This window comes from Rattus rattus, chromosome 4 (assembly GCF_011064425.1).
Source record: "Rattus rattus isolate New Zealand chromosome 4, Rrattus_CSIRO_v1, whole genome shotgun sequence".
Taxonomy (NCBI): domain Eukaryota; kingdom Metazoa; phylum Chordata; class Mammalia; order Rodentia; family Muridae; genus Rattus; species Rattus rattus.
In genome coordinates this window covers 9,618,428-9,641,004 of record NC_046157.1, presented here as the reverse complement: position 1 = coordinate 9,641,004, position 22,577 = coordinate 9,618,428, and the positions used below count along the sequence as shown (strand labels likewise).

The 22,577-nt window shown below is 42.5% G+C and overlaps 1 protein-coding gene across 1 annotated transcript in view; it reads right to left on the bottom strand.

Moving 5' to 3' along the window:
• Positions 1 to 22,577, bottom strand: part of Lpp (LIM domain containing preferred translocation partner in lipoma) — a 597,188-nt gene that overhangs the window by 133,501 nt on the left and 441,110 nt on the right. Inside the window, exon 9 of the mRNA XM_032900039.1 lies at positions 13,081 to 13,207. Within this exon, the coding sequence (XP_032755930.1) occupies positions 13,081 to 13,207 (127 nt within the window). The remainder of the gene's footprint in view (positions 1 to 13,080; positions 13,208 to 22,577) is intronic.

Here is a 22,577-nt window from a genome sequence, read left to right as displayed (position 1 = left end):
TGAAGAAGACAGACAGAGCAGCATAAGGATTTGTAGTCTGTCCTGGGGAATCTTACAATACAGTAGGTAGACCAACAGGCATATAAAACAGACACACACACAGACACACAGACACACAGACACACACACACACACACACACACAATCTGGGTCAGAGACTCTGGAAGAATAAAGTCTCTATTTTACTTTGAGTAATTCCCCAAATAAATCCAAGAAAGCTATGACTTAGGAAGCATCTTCTGATGGCCTATCCTCCATATGGACCACCTGGCAGGCTAATATGGGGACCATACACTAAGTACATAGCCAACTTTTTGTCCCTTTATTGCTCACTTGAGATTACAGGTGGATTTCTGAATGGTCTTGGCAACGTTTGCTGATGAGAATAGAACCCTGTGATTGGCATGCTTGAACCAAGGACATAGAGATCCTTTAATCAGTGTATTAACAAAGGAAAAACTTAACTAGGTTTTTGTCCTACCTGCAATTCTCAGCTTGGTAGAAATGTACTCTCTGTTCTGTTGAAAAACAGGCTGTCTGGATTATGCTGACACAGCCAGCAAGGCGGCATGTTACTGCATTTGCTTTATTTTTTGTCTTTACATCTTAGATAAGAAAGAAGGTTATGATTCATCCTGCACCATCTGAGTCAAAATCCATTTTGTCTTTCTGTTCAATTAGTTTTCCACATTCCACATTAAAAAGCAAGAGTAGTTTGCTCAGCAAATGAGAACACTGGTGTATCTTGGGTTGTTGCTTTCTCACACAGAATGACTAAAACCCACGTCTTAGATCCTCTAATGATATTCCAATAACAAGATAACACCATACAAAATCACAAAGCATTAATTCATGAAAATAGCGGAGATTATCATATGCTAATCACAAATGGCATAAATAAAACCGGATGTAGCCCGGGGAGGCAACGCTAACATCTCTACAGTTTTTGAGGGTTCTACTAATGGTTTAGAACACATTTACAAGTTTCCTTCTTCAATATGATTCTGGCAATAGGTATGTAGGGTAGATTAGAAGTAATGATCTCCTATGAGATAAATAAAACAAGAGAGGCTGGGGAGAGTTAGGAAACCCTGTGATGGAGGTGTTGCCCCTGGGTCTTTCATTCTTTCTCTCTCTGCTTTAGCTCTAGCTTATGCCGGGGACTGAGCTCAGAGCCTTGTGTATCCTACCATTAGCTACACCTGCAGGAGGAGTTACGTCTGTGCCTTAGTTTTCTTGCAAAGCAATCTGGAGACGGTGCACATGTTCTCAGTTAACATGTGTGACAACGTCCCAAGACCAGCACAGAGAGTCAAATGGCAACAATGCAACAAAGAAGCAGGCACAGACTGACTCTTGCGTTTCTTGCCTCCAACCCAAGGGCTCATTCCTCCGTGCCATCCATCAAATGATGACTTGTTCTTTTTTATGACAGTGCTGTATCATCTACATTAAATGCCAATGTCACATTGATGGTCAGCAATATTAGTGTCTCTTATTTTTGCCAAGTACCATTAGTAACACTGACCCCAGAAGCCCTTAAGCAGAGTAAGTACATGGCATCAATGCTGTGCTTTGTCATGGTCTACAATCCTATTTTAATCTGATTACTTGGCATTTGATCATCAATGCGGTGAATTTCCTCATAAACCCCAGGGAAACAAACACTGTTGTAACTTTACAGAGAATGGCCACTTTCTAGTCCATCAACATTTCAGAAGTATACAGCAAAAGTATGAAGAGTGTGTGAAGCAAAGGAATCATGAAGCTCTAAAGATGTCAACAGCATTGCGGTTAAAACCAGCAGAGAAGAAACTGGCTTAACAAGTTGTCACGGATCATCCCCTGGACAGCAGGACAGTCTGAAGCTCTGGAGGACCAGAGCACTGAATGCCTAGGCCACTACCCATTCACTGCCTCTAATAAAAAATAGGAGTTTTTTTTTTAACTTATATCAAACTTTATTTAACATTTCTGAGTTGGAGAAACAAATGAGAACTGAGGTCAGAACTTTAGAGTACTGAAGTAAACCTCAAAAAGTTTAAGATATCATGGCTAATATTAGCCAGTGTTTCTGACAGTACTGGGATAAGGCCAATTATTAATTATGGATATTATAATGGATATGAATAACAAAGTAGATTAAAAATTTAATGTAAATAAAAACACATGGCAAATAATATAATGTTTAGCTTATACACAAGACAAAACTTATGAACATCCCCTCTATATAATGAAAAGTGGGAAGTTCACAAGCTCTACGTAAGCTCCAGTCTAACTTCCCCAAGATCTTAAGGCTGACCAGCAGATGCTTAAAATTTGTTCCCATGATTCCTCCCTACTGCATCTTCATGGTTTCCATTAGCAAGACACTCCTGGACAATGCCTCTGTTAGCTTGTACTGAACACTAACAAGTGATTTTTATTGCTAGGTAACAGTGGGGCCAGGAACAGGACTCATTCAAGTGAAAGGTTTGACAGAGAATTGAGTGAGGTTGGAGATCAGCAGTGTGCATCAAGAAGTAACTGTTGCAGAACTTGATACAACATGGCTGACATCAGTCGCCATTATCGAAAGAATGACACAATGACAACAACTTAGAGCTGTCTGTAGGACGTGATGTCCTATGGAGCACTGGGAACAGTATACTTGTTCTTGAAAAGTGTTCAATTTTCTTTTGGAGATTCTCCCAATACACAACACATCACCACACCATTTTATGGTCTGGGAATAAATATCTCCTCCTGTGGACTTCTTCTGAGTTTTAGCTAGCATAAGCCATTCACTGCTGTGGCAAACTCTCATGAATTTGATGGAGAAGAGTAGATTTTCCCGAGTTGGTTGTAAACTGTTTTCTACATCAAAGCCTTTGGCATGGTAAGATTTAACAAATGCCTCTCTTCTTCGGCCACTAAGGTACCTAATTTCCATTCTCTCCGGAGGTACACAGTAGATGATTGGTGTTTAGTAGGCACTCGATAAATATTTGTGGATGAATGAACATGCTTAGTTAAAAACACAGCAATGCCTACTAAGCATAACTCTACAGATGTTCAAACAATAGCTTTGCTGGTGGCAAATTAATTGTCTTCCAACAATCCTGATGTCACCTCAAAGTCTGCAAGGAGAGCGACATCTGTGTGCTTTTAGAGACAGTCAAGGGGAAAGTTCAGGTTGTTGGGAGGAAGGGCAAATTGCAGGGGAAAGACAGCTGTGTTGTCAGGGAAGCATGGCTGTGAGGTAAGGTGAGAAAGTCCGTAATTAGCATTGTGGCCTCAGAACTCAGCTTTACCTTCATTTCAGTACAGAACCGTGTATGGCCTAGAAAGGAAGACTTTCTTATGCCACACTAATATGTGGCCCGCCAGTGCTTTCTCAGTCCAAAATTCAAATCTGCTTCCATGGCTTCCGATCAAAGGATGTTGAATTAGAAAGTAGGAGTATCTTTACTTTCTTCACAGTTCTGATAAAGTGGAGGCTGCTAAATGTAATCCCATAAGTGGGTATCTGTTGTTTGGACCAAGTCCACATAAAATGGCAGTTCTGGATGGTTGGTTCACAGCACTGGAAGAGCTACTTTAGGCATGACCTTTTTAGAACAGCTGCTGTAGACAGCTTATGTTCACATGGGGACATGGTACTTCTTTCAATACGATTCCCTGTCTTCTGACCCAATTCTTTTAGAACAGGAAGGCAAGAATCTCTTGTGGTAGCGAAAGGTTACAGAGGAAACCGCGTAAAGTAAAACATGATATAGTACTTTAAAAATCAAATCTCGACTACGTAACCTTCCCACCCCGCCTGGATTGCACGGAAGACACATGGGAAGGAGATCAAGTCCAAGGCTGCCACTCCAATTTTAAGCTCACTGAATGTAGCAACCACATCTTAACTCTACTCACACATTCTCCTGTGCCCTTATGTGATTAAAAAGAAAGAAATGATAAAATTTGGGTTATAATCCACTGCTCTGTCGATACATGCCTTGTGACCCTGGGGGATTAATTTCATCTTCTCCCCATAGGTAGCAGGTTCTTAGGCATAGGCACCTCCCATGGCTGAGATACTTTATGGTACTTTATGATTCAAGAGTGACAAATAAATGAGTGGATGAAGACCCTTACTCTGCAGAGACTGCCAACCTATCATCCTCATTTCTCACTGGCCAATCCAGTAAGGATGGGGCACTACCGTGAACTCGGCACTGTCCTCATTCTTCTTCTCACACTCGTGAGAAGGACAGGCACAAAAGGGACAAGCAGGTATATGTAAAAGGAGAGACAGGGATGAGGATATTCTTTATATCTGAGAATTAAGAAGCTTGGAACGCTGTGCACATATAGGAACTAGTAAGTCCTTAATTCATTCTTTGTGAGGGCAAATGCATTCTTATCTGAGTATACCAATGGTGTATCCAGGTCTCACTTTGAAAAACATCAAGTCCAATGTATTTCTTTACCTTTTAATGGCCCCATGCCCCTTTCCAATACCAATTTGTATTTTTTAAAATATTTTTAATGAAATGTGGTGTGTGTGTGTGTGTGTGTGTGTGTGTGTGTGTGTGTATAAGAATATGCAAGTGCACACGTAAAAGCCAGAAGAGTATCGTAGGGGATTTCCTTTATTTCTGTCTTACTCCCATGGAGTAAAATCTTCCACTGAACTTGGAAGTTGCTATTTTTCAGCAGACTGGAGGGCGAAGTCCACAGCAATTCTCCTGTCTCCACCTTCATATTCCCACCCAGCACGGGGGTCACCACCATGTATATTGTGATCAGAATTTTCCATGGTTGGTAGGGAGCCAGACTTATGTCTACAGAGCAGGCTCTAGTACTAACCTGGCCATCTCTGTAGCTGTAATTTCTACTCTTTAATTAGAAAAAAAAAAAATCCGTCTACAGCTTTCAAATCAGTCTCAGTTGTATGACCTTGGATGGAGTCTTTGAGCTTTAATTTTCTAGAAAATAAAAAACTACCTCACAAAACTAGGACTGCATTTAAAAAAAAAAACTAGAAGTCTTAGGTTCCAAATCAATGTTTTAAAAGCAAACTGGCTAAATTTACTAAAAATTAACATACGCTATGGTGGAAGACATAACTGACTCAGGATCATCGACTCAGTGCTGTAAGTGTGCATGGTGCAAATTCTTCACAAGAAGCTGTCACCATAAAGGAAGTACACCTAATGTATCTAACTAAAAACCACTGTACTCTCACGACCCATAGCCACCTTAAAAAGGGAAAACATAAAACCAAAAAACCAACTTTCTCTCTGATCAATACCGCCTTTTTTTCTAAACCACCCATTTTCTACTTTTTCTCTGATGCTGCGGTTTTGGGTTTTTACTTAATTAGGTTATTTGTGTGTGAAAACAAGATCGCCAAGGCCTGAGGTTCCAGCTTTTCTAAAGGAGGCTGCCCGCCTGGAGTCAGTCCCCTGCCTGTCATCAACAGGGACACTCGGGAAACAGTTTTCTTGTCACACAACAATAAAGACAATCAAGTTCAAATCGCTCGGCACCTTAGTTAAGGCCTGCTAAGCGATTTCCAAAGCAATCACACGGCTCTTTGGACAGATCTGAAAGCTCAAACACAGCGTGCTAGCTGATCGAGCTGCACCGTGACCAACTCAGCCACGTGCTAAGAGAGCACAACGAAGTGGAAAGAAGAGACGCTGGAGTCAGGTTTGAGCCAGGGCCACTCTGCTTCTTGCCGCTCTCTGGCCGATGAGGACAGCATAGTGTCCACAGAGCAGGGAGGCTCATGATCAACTGGTTCCTGTGCTTCTTCATCTACAGAGGAAAGTGAACATCCTGACCCCTTATCCAGTCTGCTGTCTAGCTCAGATGATGCAAGAGGTGTGCAAGTGTTTTAAAACTGCCAGAAAAACTCTGACTCATATTTCTATCTCTATGCTATATCTATATATCTCCCTGATTTCTCTGGGCAGCCTTGGCTGTCCTGGAACTCACTCTGTAGACCAGGCTGGCTTTGAACTCAAAGATCCACCTGCCTCTGCCTCCCAAGTGCTGGGATTAAACATGTGAGCTGTCGCACCTGGCCTCATTTAGTCACCTTAACACAGCATTAAATGGAATAGGCCCATTTTGAAGGGGCAGCTAAGGGTGATTTTTAGATAACGAGGTCACACAATGTCAGAGGTGGACACTGGAAGGACAATGCAATCGTCTATCAGCATATGTGTGTATCACCGGCTTCCACATCAAAGAGCTGGTCTTTCACCTGTATTTCTCAGAGATTTTGTTCTCAGGGATTTTGTTTTGTCTGTTCAAAAAGTTAATTCTCCATACTGAATGGGGATTTACCAACTCACCCCATGGCTCTGTATTAGCCAAGTCCATTTCATAGGTGACTCCCTTTCAGTAATTGTCAGGAAGGGCTCCAGGGCTTCTTTCCTTCAATGTGTCAAACGCACCTAAATCATATTTTCTAGCTTCCCAAACTGCACAGTCAACGTTTGTGGCTATGGTCAGTTATTGAGAGCTCCAATGAGCGTAGGGGGCAACTGGACCTTCGTCCTAGAGCTGTTCTGCTTCACGAACACCCCTGGACCTCCAGTGTCATCTACTGGGAAGATGTTTAGCACTGAGTGTGGTGAGCAGACGACACCACTTCAGGAACGGCAGTACGTTAGCTTTTCTGACTTCTTCCACAGGGGTTTAACACAATGTCTTCACTGCCTCGTGCCTTCCACTTTTGTCCAAGCCTCTTCTGGAAGGAAAATAAAGCCTAATTCTACCCAAAGTCCTGTTTCCTTGCAAAGAATTTTCAATAGCTTCCACTAACAATCCTTAGAGTTAAGTACAAGACTCTCTTAGGTAAGACTCTAACGTGTATTGCTCTGAAGGCTTAAGGATTCTTCAAATAGCCCAGGAAACAATTCTGAAATCCACACACTTAAGGTTTTATTTTTTTTTTTGGAATAAGACAACAGCACAGAAACAATGCCAAGATAATTATATTACATGCTTAAAATATGCTGACATATTTTCAATCACTCTCAGATATAGTACCACATCCACAGTTAGAGAGTCTGCTTTCCAACAGTTTTATGTTTAGTCCTAGGAAGAGCTCAGTCAGAAAACTTTCATTTGGAATCATGCTATGGTCACACACACACACACACACACACACACACGGGTACATGACAATTACAATTAAGTTTCCTTTTAAGTGGATGAAAACAAAAGCCTGGGAGGAAAGGCAACACAGAAGCCTCACATAACCTCAAGGAGCCATTCCAAGGCGGTCTACAGCTCAACCTTTCCTTTACATTTTCCTAGAACAGGGTAAACACAGAGTTGCATAGAAGTTATGCTAGCTGCTCAGTTCTGACATTTGATACCTGATTTTTTTTTTCTTTTGGTCCGGAGCTGAACACCCCATACGGGTGATCCCCTTATCCACTCCCTTACCCTCCCCTCCCCAGGACATTCCCCTGCCCTGGGGGGTCCAACCTTGGCAAGACCAAGGGCTTCCCCTTCCACTGGTGCCCCAACAAGGCTATTCTCTGCTACATATGCAGTTGGAGCCCTGGGTCAGTCCATGTATAGTCTTTGGGTAGCGGTTTAGTCCCTGGAAGCTCTGGTTGGTTGGCATTGTTGTTCTTATGGGGTTACAAGCTCCTTCAACTCTATCAATACTTCCTCTAATCCCCCCCAAGGGGGTCCTATTCTCAGTTCAGTGGTTTGCTGCTAGCATTGACCTCTGTATTGGACATGCTCTGGATGTGTCTCTCAGGAGAGATCTATATCCAGTCCCTTTCAGCTTGCACTTTTTAGCTTCATCAATCTTACCTAGTTTTGGTAGCTGTATAGATATGGGCCACATGTGGGGCAGGCTCTGAATGGCTGTTCCTTCAGTCTCTGCTCTAAACTTTGCTTCCATATCTCCTCCTATTGATATTTTTTCCCCTTTTAAGAAGGAGTGGGAGCATCCGCATTTTGGTCATCCTCCTCCTTGAGCTTCCTCTGGTCTGTGGTATCTTGGTAAATTGTGGCATGTTGGGTAATTTGAGCTTTTGGGCTAATATCCACTTATCAGTGAGTCCATACCAATTGTGCTTTTCTGTGATTGGGTTACCTTACTCAGGATGATATTTTCTAGTTCATTCCATTTGCCTATGAATTTCATGAAGTCATTGTTTGTGATTGCTGAGTAGTACTAATAATATGATTAAATGAATTTTCTCCAAATTCTTTCTGCTTTCTCTCTCCTCCTTCTGAATCCAAAGTAAGAGAGGACCTTATCTTCCTCTGCTGGCCACACTCTGATACAAACAGTGCTATTTTATCTTCCTCCTCCATCTTCAGGTGGGCCTATGGACCTCTCTCCTCCCGCTCACACCACACCATCCTATGGACCTCTCTCCTCCCACTCACACCGCACCACCCTGCTGACATCTGTACTGAGATCCTCGGGCTTCTCCCATCTGTATGCATCATGGCCCAGCTTCTCTGCAGCCGGGATGGTGATGGGATGCACTTAAAGAGTGGGATGCTCTGAAGGCAGGTCTACACCAAGAACTTCTGCTCCCGACTTGACACTGCTAAGCAGAGTTAGCGATGCCATTCAAACTGTGCTCTGCAGCTCTGCTCAGGAGCCTTCTCCATGCCACTCATTGGAGCAGGCAAAGCCCAAAAGCTTCAGCCAGGGTGCAGAAACCTTTCAGAGACCTGAGCCAATGGAGTCCTCCCACCTGTTGCCCAATATTTTCCACTTCCGCATGGGGGCTTCAGTTCCACTGTTTTCCCCACTTCAAATCAAATGTTTCCCCTCAGAAAATGCTGCACTTCTCTACTATCTTCCTATTTCCAAATGAACTGAACTAAAACTAAAGACTCCTTCAAGTTTAATCACTATAGAAAACCTTTCTACTGCTGCTTCTAAATCTTCCTTTCCTGAAATTTCTCAGAACGTTGTCTGAATGTGGGTGAAGCCATGCATCACTTGGTGTTCTTGTTGGAATAACACACTATAATTTTTCATAGTCCCCTCTGGGACATACATACTTTCAAAGGTATAACCCACGCCTGGGGCAAATGCCACTAGATTAGCTTGCACAGAGCCATTTCTAGGTTTTCCACTTAAAGTACATTATCTTTCAACAATCCTGACTCCACTTACACTTATTTTATAGTTAGAAGAGAATCCTCATCCTTCATTGCCTACCTCTCCAAAGGCAGCCTCCCCGATAAACCTTTCCCTAAGTTTCTGCTCTAACTCCTTCCATTGCTATGCCTGGTTTTCAGCAGTACAGGCTTGGCACACAGCCTTAAGTCTGAGTCTAAAGCTCATTATTTGTTGATATTGAGCAAAAATCACTTAGCATTCCTGGGCATTCTAATGGGAACATGATAGTAACATCTACTTCAAGGGATTACATTCTTCCGTAAGATGAAATAAGTTAATCTTGAAGTTCATAAAATAGTACTACCATATTGTAAGCAGCCAGTAAAACCACACCCTTCCCTACTCCTCTCTCTGTTAGCAGCCTCCACTTGGCAATGATTACTTTGATGGCTGGCAATGAACCTTTTATTCTGACTAAAAGTTAAATTTAAATCAAGTGTTATTGATAGATTTTTAATAGGGATATCTTATTTTCTTAAATAAGCTGCGAGTCTCTGGAGCTTTGGTGAACTCTGATTACTGAGCACATTCTACATGCCAAGAACTTGGCTGAGTGCTTTCCATAAATATTTCATGCGCTACTCACAATCACAATAGAAAATGGCTATTGTTTCAACACTGGAGAAGAAACAGCACCAACAGAGGCTCCGTGAACACTCCGCTCCAGGTTTAGAGGCTCCTCTGTTGTAAAGCTACGGTAGTTCTAAGGGCTCATATTTTTTTCCTGAGTGTGTAACACTTACCCATTGTTACAGTCGATACAGTTGCTCAGTTCATTACTGCCGATATCTGAAGCCCATATGCTCAGAACTCAGCTTTATACTTTCAATATCCTTTAATTACAGACACCTTATTTTTCATCGTTAACTGTTTTGGGGTTTATCTTGGATTCTAATACATACCCTCCTCCTATTACAATGAAGAGAGCACAATAAACTTTTACTGTACTCCGTTATAAGCTCTGGTTTCTGTCTTACTACTTTCCATGCATTCGTGCCCGTTCTCATAATCTTTATGTTAAGCCATACCATTTTCTTTCTTTGGGATAATGTTGTTTCTACAGTGAAATTTCTAGTGTTGAAAGAAGGTTAGGGAACATTGGTTCCACGTCTTTGAATCACCAGGGTGGGGAACTGGGCTCAGGCAATGCAGGGAACTGCTAGCAATACTGAGCCAATGAGGGTTCAGAAGGGACCAGAATCAGATTTATGTTTTAAAAAATACTTTTTAGATATTTACGTGCTTACTTAATCATGGTGCAGAGGTGCAGGGAGTGGGCATGAGGACTTGAGAGCCACAGTGTGCTTGTGGAGGTCAGAGGACACCTCAGAGCAGTCTGTTCCACTTCCCTGTGTGGGTTCTGGGGAGTAAATAGTCACTCACTGTCCTGGTGGCATGTGCACTTAACCTGCTGTCATCTTGACTGGTGTCAGTCTGTCAGACATAAAGAGCAAGCTTGTTCCACGGTCAGGAAGGTAAGGCTGGCTCTAACCGTTCCCACACTCATGGACCAGCTGACCTAATGGATGGAAGTCAACTGCTCTTTGTGTGTTCCTATAAGCATAAGCGGGGGTCAGGCTGCTCAGCGCCATGCATAGATCTAGCAGGTCAGCTCAGCCCTGCTTCTGGCTGAGCAGGCTAGAGACTGACACCGCTGTGCCTGACCCAGCCTCAACTGAGCAATGTCCCTGAAACCATTGTCTCCCATCTGATTGGCCTGTGTGCCAAGGTGGCCAATTTATCTATGAGTAATTTTCCTGACTGCTAATTGATGAAGGAGAGCCTAGCCCACTATTGGTGGTAAGATCTCTAGGCAAGTGTTATCTCTTGGGTTATATAAGGAAGTGGCTGGAAGTCTTGGATCAAGCTAATAGGCAGCATTCCTCCATGTTTTCTGCTTCAAGATCCTGGCCTTGAGTTTTTGCCCTAGCCTCCCTTAATGATGGATTACCCTCCAAAGTGAAATAAGCCATTCTCTCCCCAGGTTGTTTGTGGTCGTGGCCCTAATCACAGTAACAGACAAAGTAGAACACCAGCTGAGCCATCTCCCTGGCTCCGGGTTCAGAGTTCTTTATCCCCATTTCATATTGTTTTAGCTAAATTACACTGACATCTGTGTAGGGAAGTGTTTACTTTTCAAATCTCACTAACCCCTACTCCATCCACTAGCCCCTACTCCATCCACTAACCCCTACTCCATCCACTAACCCCTACTCCATCCACTAACCCCTCCATCCACTAACCCCTACTCCATCCACTAACCCCTACTCCATCCACTAACCCCCCTACTCCATCCATCTACTAATCCCTACTCCATCCACTAACCCCTACTCCATCCACTAACCCCTACTCCATCCACTAATCCCCACTCCAACCACTAACCCCTACTCCATCTACTAATCCCTACTCCATCCACTAACCCCTACCATCCACTAACCCCTACTCCATCCACTAACCCCTACTCCATCCACTAACCCCTACTCCAACTAACCCCTACTCCAACCACTAACCCCTACTCCATCTACTAACCCCTACTCCATCCACTAACCCCTACTCCATCCACTAATCCCCACTCCAACCACTAACCCCTACTCCATCCACTAATCCCTACTCCATCCACTAACCCCTACTCCATCCACTAACCCCTACTCCATCCACTAACCCCTACTCCATCCACTAACCCCTACTCCATCCACTAACCCCTACTCCAACCACTAACCCCTACTCCATCCACTAACCCCTATTCCAACCACTAATCCCTACTCTATCCACTAATCCCTACTCCATCCACTAGCCCCTACTCCATCCACTCCACAGACCTTACTTTTCCTGTCATTACGTATCCAGAACAGCAAGTTAAAGGGAAAACATAAAACAGAAAGTATTTGAGGATGCAAAAGCCTGTTCTGTCTTTACCTTGGTGGAGCCTTTACTCATTACTGCAACCCACATGATGTTTCCTTACATGATGTTTCTTACCCTTCAAGAACCTCCTCAGGAAGCCCTTTGTGATAAGGCTAACACAAAGCAGAGAAGGAATGTTTAGAAACTACTATACCAACCTAATGGGCAACTCAGCAGCCCGTCAGTGTGATGATAAAACTTGGTCTCCTACTTCACACATTTTAATATGTTGCAGTTTTAAATTTATTTTCTTAGAAATAAATTTCCTTAGATGCTACAAAAAATACCATTGTTTTATGAGAATGGATGTCAAACAATCTCTACATTTAAGACTGTTTTCAAGGGTTCAGGCGGAAGGATGAACAGCTCATTAATAAAGCATTCCAGTTCTCCGTGTTGAAGATCTGTCCAATCTGACCTGAGCATTCATAGACTCTCACCTTTTCCTTTACACACTCATCATCACTTGTATGTTTGTCTAGTCCCTTCTGCATTACAATTTCCTTGACTAGATGTGTTCCCAGCATCTCACAAATGACACAAACCTCCAATTTCTAGTAAAAGGCATGAAGAAAAACAGTGCTGCTCATAATCTTTCATTGTTTTGAAGAGGGAAGGAGTGGAAAACGGAAAGATATCTTTTTTCTCCTCAATTCAGTCATGGTAAGATTTGAAAATACAGTTAAGCGACATCAGATTCCAAGCATTATACATAAATATGTAGAGCTACATGGATACAAGATGATCTATTTTTGCCTCGTGCCAAGCCAATAAACTGGCAAAACTGTGTGATGATTTTACATGTCTGATAACTCTCCAAGCCACTGAGGTTTTAGGACAAGCTTGCTGTATTTCCTATTCATGGTGGTCTACTCAGAAGTGGACACTGCTGTGTGGCTAAAACTACCGCCTTGCAGCAGACACAAACACTGCACCAGAGGAGCGGATAATGTTCTTCATTGCTCATTAGGGAAAAGGAAACAAGGCATTTACTTCAGAAGTCGGCTCTAGGCCCCACTCACCAAAGTAATCATCAGCAGGTGGATTTTCCATGTCATACAGCATCTTCTTGGTCAGGTGTTCGAGCTCATCTTCTGGGCGGAAAGATGGAGGAACTGAAGGAGGTCCCATAGGTGCAGGGAATCCACTCTAAAAGGAAGAATGCATGTAACCATTTAATTTTAGTCTAGATATCCACTATAGCAACCAGCTTAACAAAGGAATATTTTTCCTGGGCGGAAAGCAAGAAATATCCAACCATTTGTAGACTTGTGTTGTGCACTAAGAGTTATTACTTAGTCAACTTACTTCTCTTTTCAGATGAGTCTATCACCCTTGAGAATATGTATCACAACAGTAAAAATCAGATATTTCAATGACGGCTAAGAAGTTGCCATGTTATCACTTGTATATTAATTAGCAAGATGACCAATCAAGACAATATAATTCAGAGGAGAGTCTGCAGGCACAGCTGCAAAGACAGAACGTCTGCAGAAAGTGCATTGTTGGGGGTTAAGTAAGGGAAGCTTTCTAGGAGAGAGTGCAGAGAAAGAGAAAAAATACACAAGAAGTCTTACACCCAAGGGAAAAAAACTCAGGTATGATAAAAAAGCTCTCAGCCATTATGTTTACCCGTTCAAATACATGTAAGACGGAAATGAGATGAATCTTATTGGTGCTGGGATCTAGAAAACAAAGAGATTTTGTCCCGGTTTCTGTCTGGAGCTGTTGAGTAGGCAGACATGAGACAGGATGAAGTAGGAAGCAGTGTTCAAGCCCGCAGCTAAGACTGAAGAACTGTAGTGTAAGAGGATGGGAATTGAGGCAGAAAAGTATGTGAGACGAGCAATCAAAATCCCAACGGATGCTGGGAAAGAAGGGTCAGATGCTAGAGGCCGAGTAGCTTCACGCTACATACGTGAAAGGGACCTCACTAGATTTCCCTTCCCTGTGTTTTATCAAGTCATTGTCAACCCTAATTTATTCCCTAATGTTTCATTAGGAAATAAAAAGAGAGAAATGCTTGTTAACAGTTTAGTGACGGGGAGAGCACTGGCCACGGCCAATGGGAAGAGAGGTAGAGAAGAGTGTGCTCCCTTGATGTTTATTCTCTGTTAACAGTTGGCTGGGACCTTTTGTCTTCAGAATCACGGAAGAGTGAATCCTACAAAACCCAAAGCTGTGTATTCATTCTCCCACCATGTTCAGTGGATACATGCAGTTATCAGGCATGGAAATTCTGTAAGCTATACAGGTCTTAAAGATGTTATTTACTATGCCTAATTCCAGTTTCACTTATTTGAGTGATGTCTAAGGCATGGAATGCCTTTCCACCTGAGTAAGTCTTCACTGGTGTTCTAGCCTTTTGTCTACAGTGTTTTTTTAGTGTTTGGGATATACACAAATGTGTAGTAGAGACATGGAGAAAGTAAAGGGCCCAAGAAACACTTTGGTTGGCCACTACTTTGGTTCTCAGAGAATTTTCTTCCCTGTTAGAATATTTACTCTAGAGATAGGAAGGAAGTGGACAAACCATGGCCCATGTCAGCTGCATGATCGCTTCTTTGTGGGGCAGGGAAGCTGAATTGCCAAAAGACCAGGGCAGGGCTAGCTAGTTATGGTGGCATCAAGACAAGACACGATGCTGGACTGAAGCATCTTTCCAATGAACATTAAACATTAAATCTAGAGCAACTGCTCAACTGCAGACATTGCTGTGCCCTGAAAAGGTTGTAATGTACTTTAAAGGAGCTATTGAGTTGCTGGCCTTTTAGTTTACCCTTTCATTCTTCTAGCCTCATGTTTATTAGTTCTTTGAGAAGTTAGTATGTCGGATTTTGACCCTGTATATGCCATCCCAATTTCCCCCAGATTCATTCTACTTCCATGCCCACTCAACTTTGTTTACCCTTAAAAAACCATCCAGTAAATCTATGCTACCTATATACTTGGATGTTTGGTCTACAGCAGGAGTACATTTGACCTACCATGGGCTACAGTTAAAGAATCCATTCTAAGCCACTATAGGCTTAGGGATGGGACTTCATGGACACCTATCCTTTCCATGCTGGGACTGTGTCTGGCTTGAGGAACTTAGGGCTTGCATATACTGTTACAACCATTGTGAGTTCATTCATATATATAGTCATCTACCACCTCTGGCTCTTAAATTCTTTCCTTGCTATCTTCCTCAATGATCCTTGAGTCTTGGGAAGAAAGGGTGTATGTAATACAGATGTCCCATTTAGGGCAGAAAATTTTGCCATCTGCTTTTTGATCTTTGACCAGTTGTGAGTCTATGTTAACTGGCATGGACTGAAAAGGGAAGTTTCTCTGATGAGGACTGAGAGAAGCACCCATCTAGGTTTCAACAGTCTTTAGGAGTTAATGGAATGCCTATTTAGCAGAGTGACAGAAGAAGAGGAGGAGGCAGTGTCCGCCGGCAGCAGCAACAGTCTAGGTTTTCAAGTAGGCCTATTAATGCAGTTGAGCTGTTGGTTTATTGTTGTGAGACTATCCACTGGACTGGGCTTAGCAGGAGCCACATCCCTGATGCTTCTTCACCGGAAGCCACAAGCTGTCCATAGCTCCTTAGGTGGAGGCTGGGACTTATGAACTCTGTCCACACTATGCCATGATGCTGACTGGCTTGATCTTGTGCAGGAACCACAGAGACTGAGGTAATTAGTGGAGCCATCCTGTCCTGCTGTGCTCAGGAGACATTGTTTTGCTCTCTAGTCTTCTCTGACTTTGGTCACTTACACTCTTTCCACCCCCTCTTCTGAAATGGTTCCTGAGCCTCGAAGCAGGGATCGACACACTTGTCCTGTTTGTGTCTGTATACTCTGCAGTAGGCTTCCTAATGTTGAGGCACTGCAATACAGTTCCTCATACAGTGGTTACTCCAAACTATAAAATTATTCCACTGTTACTTATACCTGCAATCTTGCTACTGTTATGATTCATAAGGGAAATATCTGATACACAGGATATCTGGTATGTGACCCCTAGGAAAGAGTCATTCAACCTCCAAAAGTGTTGTGACCCACAGGTTGAAAACCAGTCTTTATAGTCTTTTTATTTTTTTCTCTATAATTTACCAGCTGTGAATCTTGTGTTAGTCATTTATGCACTGTACAAAGAAACATGGCTGACAATGATGTTTTGTTGTGGTTTGTCCTGTGCAGAGGGCTTTAAATCCAAACAGGAAGCCTGTGTTTCCCCCTATAACATGCATGCTACCCCTGCTTCCATGGACATATCTTAGCACACCAGTCTTTACTGCAGTGCACAGAGCTCATGGCTGGGTAAGACAGGTGGTGGCTTTTTTATTTTTTGCAAATTATCTCTTGCAGTTTATAAAGATATGCTGGTTACTACTAAACTCCTGGAATAAGTTTATAACTAATCCATGTCAAGTAGAGGATTCCAAGAATAGCAAAATGCTATAGTTGAGAAGTTACTTTCTGTGAGTGGGAGAAAAACTACAAATGGCCCTGTCTTTAAATCTAGAGCAAAGGGGACAGAAAGAGTGCTACAAATGACTACTGCCTATTGATACCAGGGTACTTGGGGGCCATGGTTGAGTCTAAGGATAACTCTAGGAATAGTGCTAGAGAGCTAACCCTTCTGGAATTCTTTGAAAAGCCTATATACTTGTATAAGTTGACCACCTCAGTCATCGTGAGAAGCACAATGAGATAACCTACATCTCAGTACATGATACTGAAGGGCTTCAGAGCACCGTGAAGAAGGGGCTCCCTTACTATCCCACCTGGCCTGTAAGAGACGATCTTATCTTACCTCAGATGGCAAAGCAGACAGATTTTCCTTCTGCTGTGCAATAAACAGTGAGAACGAGCTAGAATTACGCTGACATCTAAACCCAGATTCTACCCATGCACTTTCCTCCCAGCTAGGTACTGCCATTGCTCCCACAGAGAAGCAGCGCAAAAGCATCTACTGCCCCTGCTAAGAGCAGCAAAGTTAGCTGTTTTAATTCACTCAACAGTTTCCCGTTTCCAAAGGACAGCATTTATTATTGTTTTGACTAAGTATCCTATTTTCTCAATAAACAGGAGGTATAAAACTAAACCCATCCTTCACAAAACTAATCTGGAAACTTAGATTTTTCTACCCTTAGTACTTAACATTCCAAAGAAGCCTAATCTCAAAGTACTCTAGTCAGTATTTCACAGATGTGGAAGGATCATCCTTTTATTCTTCAAATATTCTTGCCTATTTTGCCTGCCAAATTTAGAAAGCCTCCTTTCCATTTAAATTCTACTTTTTGTATGTTGATGGTATCAGATTTATCATGGTGATGTGTCCTGATAAACTCATTTGTAAGTTGCAAACATTATAAGCTAAAGGAGTCTTTGATGAATCTCATATATCAGCCCTCATAGTAAACAATGCAGCATTTGTTATGAAGAAGGATCTAGAATTTTTGAATTTTGTCTATGGGACTCTCCTACCTTCCCATCCAGTGTATAATGGTGACCACCTGTAGAGTGAATGCTGGAAAACCACAGGAGTCTTTGGGTAAGAGTTGGGTTTTACCCCAAGGAAGAGAGCCCAGGACTGCAGGAAATTGAGCATTTCACTTCCCACTCTGACAGGCACTTTGTCTCTGGAATTCCTCTCTTCCAACAGAGATTAGTGCTCATGATGTCTTAAGGAAACCGAACAACTGTGTCCGACTTATTAATTGTCAAATGAGCAATTCATAGCACAGTTTAGGGCAAAAACATGCAATTGGGATATGTGAAGGGTCACTGGGATGGGATGATTTCCACTGTTTTCTGAGTTCCTGCTTCTGAAGTAGAAGTGTCAACAGCAGTAGTGAAATGTTCACTGTGCTTCAACAATTCCTTGCTTGCACGAGCCTTTCCAAGATGCTTACTTTCACATAGAAATAATCTTAGGTACTTAGATGATGGCCCTGTTGGACATGCGAGCCTGCTTTATGGATGAGAAAATTGCACAGGTCAAGTGGGTAAGTTGAGCAACCCTGTGGTGGACCATCTCTGAGAAACAGTAGGTTTGACTCCGTGGTGAAGCAAGTTTGTGTACGTGCTACAACGCAATGCCTCTCAATGTTCTCTCCTGGTGTCTTCAGGCCCTTCTAGCTGGACTGTATGAAGCAATTTTGATTTACAACTACTTAATTTAGCATAAGCCAAGATTTCTATGCACATGAATGAAAGTTTACTGCTCAGGGTGGAACAAATTAAACCAGCTTATGTTTTTCTGGGGAAAAATATGTTCTTTCAAATATTCATATTAATCACCAGTATGTGTTCTTTGAAACAGCCGAATCACTTAGTAAAGGCATAGGGGCATGGTGGGCAACACAGGTGGGTTTTCAAGTGGACAGAGTTCAGTCAGTGTCAAACTTTTCTCAACCTTCACTTCCTAAGAGGTTGCTTAAGTGCCAAGAACTGCAAATACCAAACCCAATTATTAAGAGCTTCTACCTCTGACAACTCAGGAGAGTTGTAGAAGAGTAAGACCCATGGTGGGTAATGTGTAGAGACTAAGACGCAGGTATGATCAGTGTTCAGGCGTGACAGGAAAAGGCTGTTGGAAGACAAGATCTTTGTTTTTGAAGGATAGGTTAGATTTCATAACACAGAGAACAGAAAGGAAAAGGCAGGGAGAACAAGAGCAATGTGCATGGAAGAAACTGCAAACGGAGAGGGGAAAGACCCTAAGGAAGACTGCAACCAAAGCCAGGTCTTCATTTTAGCCGAAAATATTATTATGAGATTTTATGTCTCAAGGTTACTTAAAAATGCCATCAGGGGTTTGAGAGATGGCTCGGCCGTTAAAGGCTAGGCTCACAACCGAAAATAAAAATGCCATCAGGACTGGGTGGTGGCTCAACTTGCTTTGCAACCATGAGAACTTTAATTCAATCTATAGAATTTATGTTGAGAAAAAAGACATTATTGTGTAATGCTAGTCACCTCAGGGTTGGGAAGGCAGAGCCAGGCCTACCAGGTAAGCTGTAGGCTAGATAAAAATACAAACAAACAAAATTCTCCCTCCCTCTCTCGCCCTCCCTCTCTCTCAACAAGGTGGGGGGCTCAGGTAGTCAAGTAAAGATAGGCTATAAGGCTTGATGCAGACTGAGTTCCATTCCCCATATCCAGATGGTAAAGGGAGAAAAAGGAGCTCACAGGTTAGCCTCTGATCTCCACATGCACACCATGGCGTCCTCTTCCAAATAAATAAGCAAAAGAAAAAATACTTAGTGCCCAACAAGGTGGCTCATGCACTAAAGGTACCTGTCCCTAAGCTTAATCCTCTATCAGAGCAACCACAGGGTAGAAGGGGAAAGAAAACCACTCCCAGAAGTTGTCCTCTGAACTATAAATGTTTGATATAGCAGTGTAATTAAAATAATAAAACAAAACCAAGGTAGATGGCTCTTGAATAATGCTGACTAAGGTTGTACTCTGGTCTCCACACCCATGTGTACATAAGTGATGTGTAAGCACACACACACACACACACACACACACACACACAGTCACACATACAGACACACACACACTCACACACACACACACACACACACACACACAGACTCAGACACATACACACACTATTTTTCTTAGACATGAGGGCACTTCTGGGCAATCTGTAACTAACACAATTTTAAATGTCTTTGACTTTTACTTAGTGTGGACAATTGCTGATTTCTTTCTTGTCTCTGGGCACACAGGAAGCATTGCTGATTCCCAGTTTGAAGTTGCCATGTGAGGCACAGAAGGTGGGGGCTCAGTCCTTCAGTTACTGGAAAATGAAAATGACATTAACCTACAGGCTTAGTTGTTTTCACATTTTAAGAGAGAAAATGGAAACGGATACATTAAAAGGCTGAAAGTCATGGGAAACTGAGTGGTATTATTCTGCTTACGTATTTGCGTATTTCCAATTGTGTGTGTGTGCGCGCGCGCGTGCGTAAGTGTGCATGTGTGTGCGCGCGCACGCGCCCAGGTAACTGTCATTAGTAATTAGAATGCCAAATGTACAGTCACACGCACGTTTATTTTTTTGCTAAGTATTATGGGTGGTGTCGCACAATAGTGAGGAAATACAAAAGGACAGAATCCTTGCAGAACAAGGAAAATTTGTCACAAAAACAACAAGGCAAACAGTAACTGGTGCCCAGTATAATCACATTGCCGTTCATTATGATTGAGGCACTCTGTATAGTCTAATACAGGATATATTATTACAGTCACAAAATATCTGACTATTTGGAGCATCTTTCATATTTTTCTGACTTTAACTTGACTAAAGATCTCTATGGAATTATTTTCATTTCCTGGGCCCCAGTTTCTTCATGTATGAAAATACGTTCTCAAAGATTACTTGATTCTTCTGTATCGTGAGCGTAGGACCACAATAGCATGTCTCATTGCCTTCCTTCGACGTGAGATAACCTGCATCTATATTTACAGATATTTTGTAGTCTGAAAAAAATAGATGCACACTGAGTCAGTGGAAACCTCGTGAATACAGAGGTTTCCATTCTGAGAGGACATAAACCACCTGTCAGCATCCTTTGAAGCATCTGGAGCTTCATTCAGTTTTCTGAGTCTGAGTAAGCAGTAGGCAGCTTGTAGGGCTTCTGCAGCCTACTGAACTTTCACTACGCTCGGGTTACAAAATCAAGAACCCAGGACGGTTAACCACTTTATCCTCCCTGCCCTTTCCTTACGTACAGAAGAAAAGTTTCCACCAACACCCATTTTTTGGGGTGGTAGTGGTAGAGTTTGCTATGTAGCCAAACTGGCCTGAACCTACCTATGCAGCCCAAACTGACCTCAAAATTATTGCCCTCCTGCCTTGGCCTCACAAGGGGTAGATTATAGGTACGAGCAACTGGGATCCATCTCGTCTGAAGAAAGGAGATGCGTGCTAAAGAGCCCCCAGTAAGATGCAGAGTGGAGGGTCCTAGGCCAATACCTACTCCCTTCAATGGAGTTTTCTTCTAGCAACGTAGCTCAGTGTTCTAAGGATCCATGCAATGACGTGGTCACTCGATAACCATCCCTGCATCAGCCTCTCAGCTACTGAGGGTGAACTTCTTGGGGTCATGTTTCCTCTGTGTCCTTACCCTCTGTTGATTTCTTCTCTATAAAGTACTACACAGTTGACCTTACTGCGTCTGAATCTTACCGGAACAGCACTACCCAGGCAAATAAAGCTGCAGGAAAAAAGCAGCCAAAATATACTAAAAGATTCCATGATAATGAATACTCTACCATTTTGGGTAGCAAAGATGTTCATTTTTTCTTGTCCATTTGTAATGATGTACAAGAGGTTCCTTCTCTCGGAAGGAAAATGACTTCAATTATGTGTTCTTGTAAAAAAGAAACATTGAAATTATCTTCTTTTCAAAAGGTAGAATTAGGCCCATTTTAGAGCTGAAAGCCTGCCAGAAAAAAAATATATATCTATATTTCTGATAGCCCCCCTCCACACAGCATTTAGCTGTGACAAGTTTTCACTTCTCAATTTCCTGTGGCTCCTTCTACTTCTAGATTCTTACCCAATGTCCCATTCAACTCTTAATGCTTCACTGCCTAAAGGGATGAAGTCCTCTTTCTGGCCAAGGGCAGGAGGTCCGCTGGGACACTTGTGTTTCAGTGATGGCTCAGGGAGAAGTCACGTGGTTAGGAGAGGATTGGCATGATCATTGCCAGGGAGAACCCTAAACCTCTTTGTCATTCTCTTGCCCTCACACCATGGGCTGTGGCCTCTCCACCACAGTTTTTTAAGTCAACGCTGCAGTTCCAGAAGAGGACTGATGACCCTGTATTTCAGCAAGCTGAGGTTGTTGAAAAGCTACTACAACCAAGGGCAAGCAAGGCTGGGCGTCCATGAGGAAGATGCAGTGCTAGCACACCAGAGTTCTGTGATGCTCTAACAAGCCAAAGTGGATCCCATCCCCCATAGTCACCACTCTTTGTCTCCCATGTCAGAGGTAATAGCCCCAAGTGTTCCTACCCTTGCTGACTTTGAGCCCTGGTATCTTTTAATCCCCTAGGAGTTTGCTTTTCTATTACTGCTCTCCTCATCTATAAGCTGAAAAGTAATTTGTCTGATTCATACAAAGAAGTACTGTGTAATACCAAGTCTAGCTGTCGAAGTAACTAGAGAAGCTCAATGGCGATTTTCTTCTTGAAGAACAAAGAATTGCTTGTTTACTGGTCTTTGCAGTGACCCCACCTTTCTATTGGTGTGGTATTCTTCATCTTCAGAGTATGTTTTATCAATTTACAGAAGAATTATGCGTACTTTTGAAAATAGGTCTCCCAATACTGATGCTAGTAAATGCTTGCTTTGTTGAACCTCTGAGATACTAACCTTCCTGTATAGTACCTTTGACACTGAAACGTAAATCAATAACATAGGCTCATGGTAGATGGAGACTGGAATAACCTTTCTCTCCCTTTCCTTCCCTCCCACAAATAGAAGCCATAAATAGTGATGCCACACC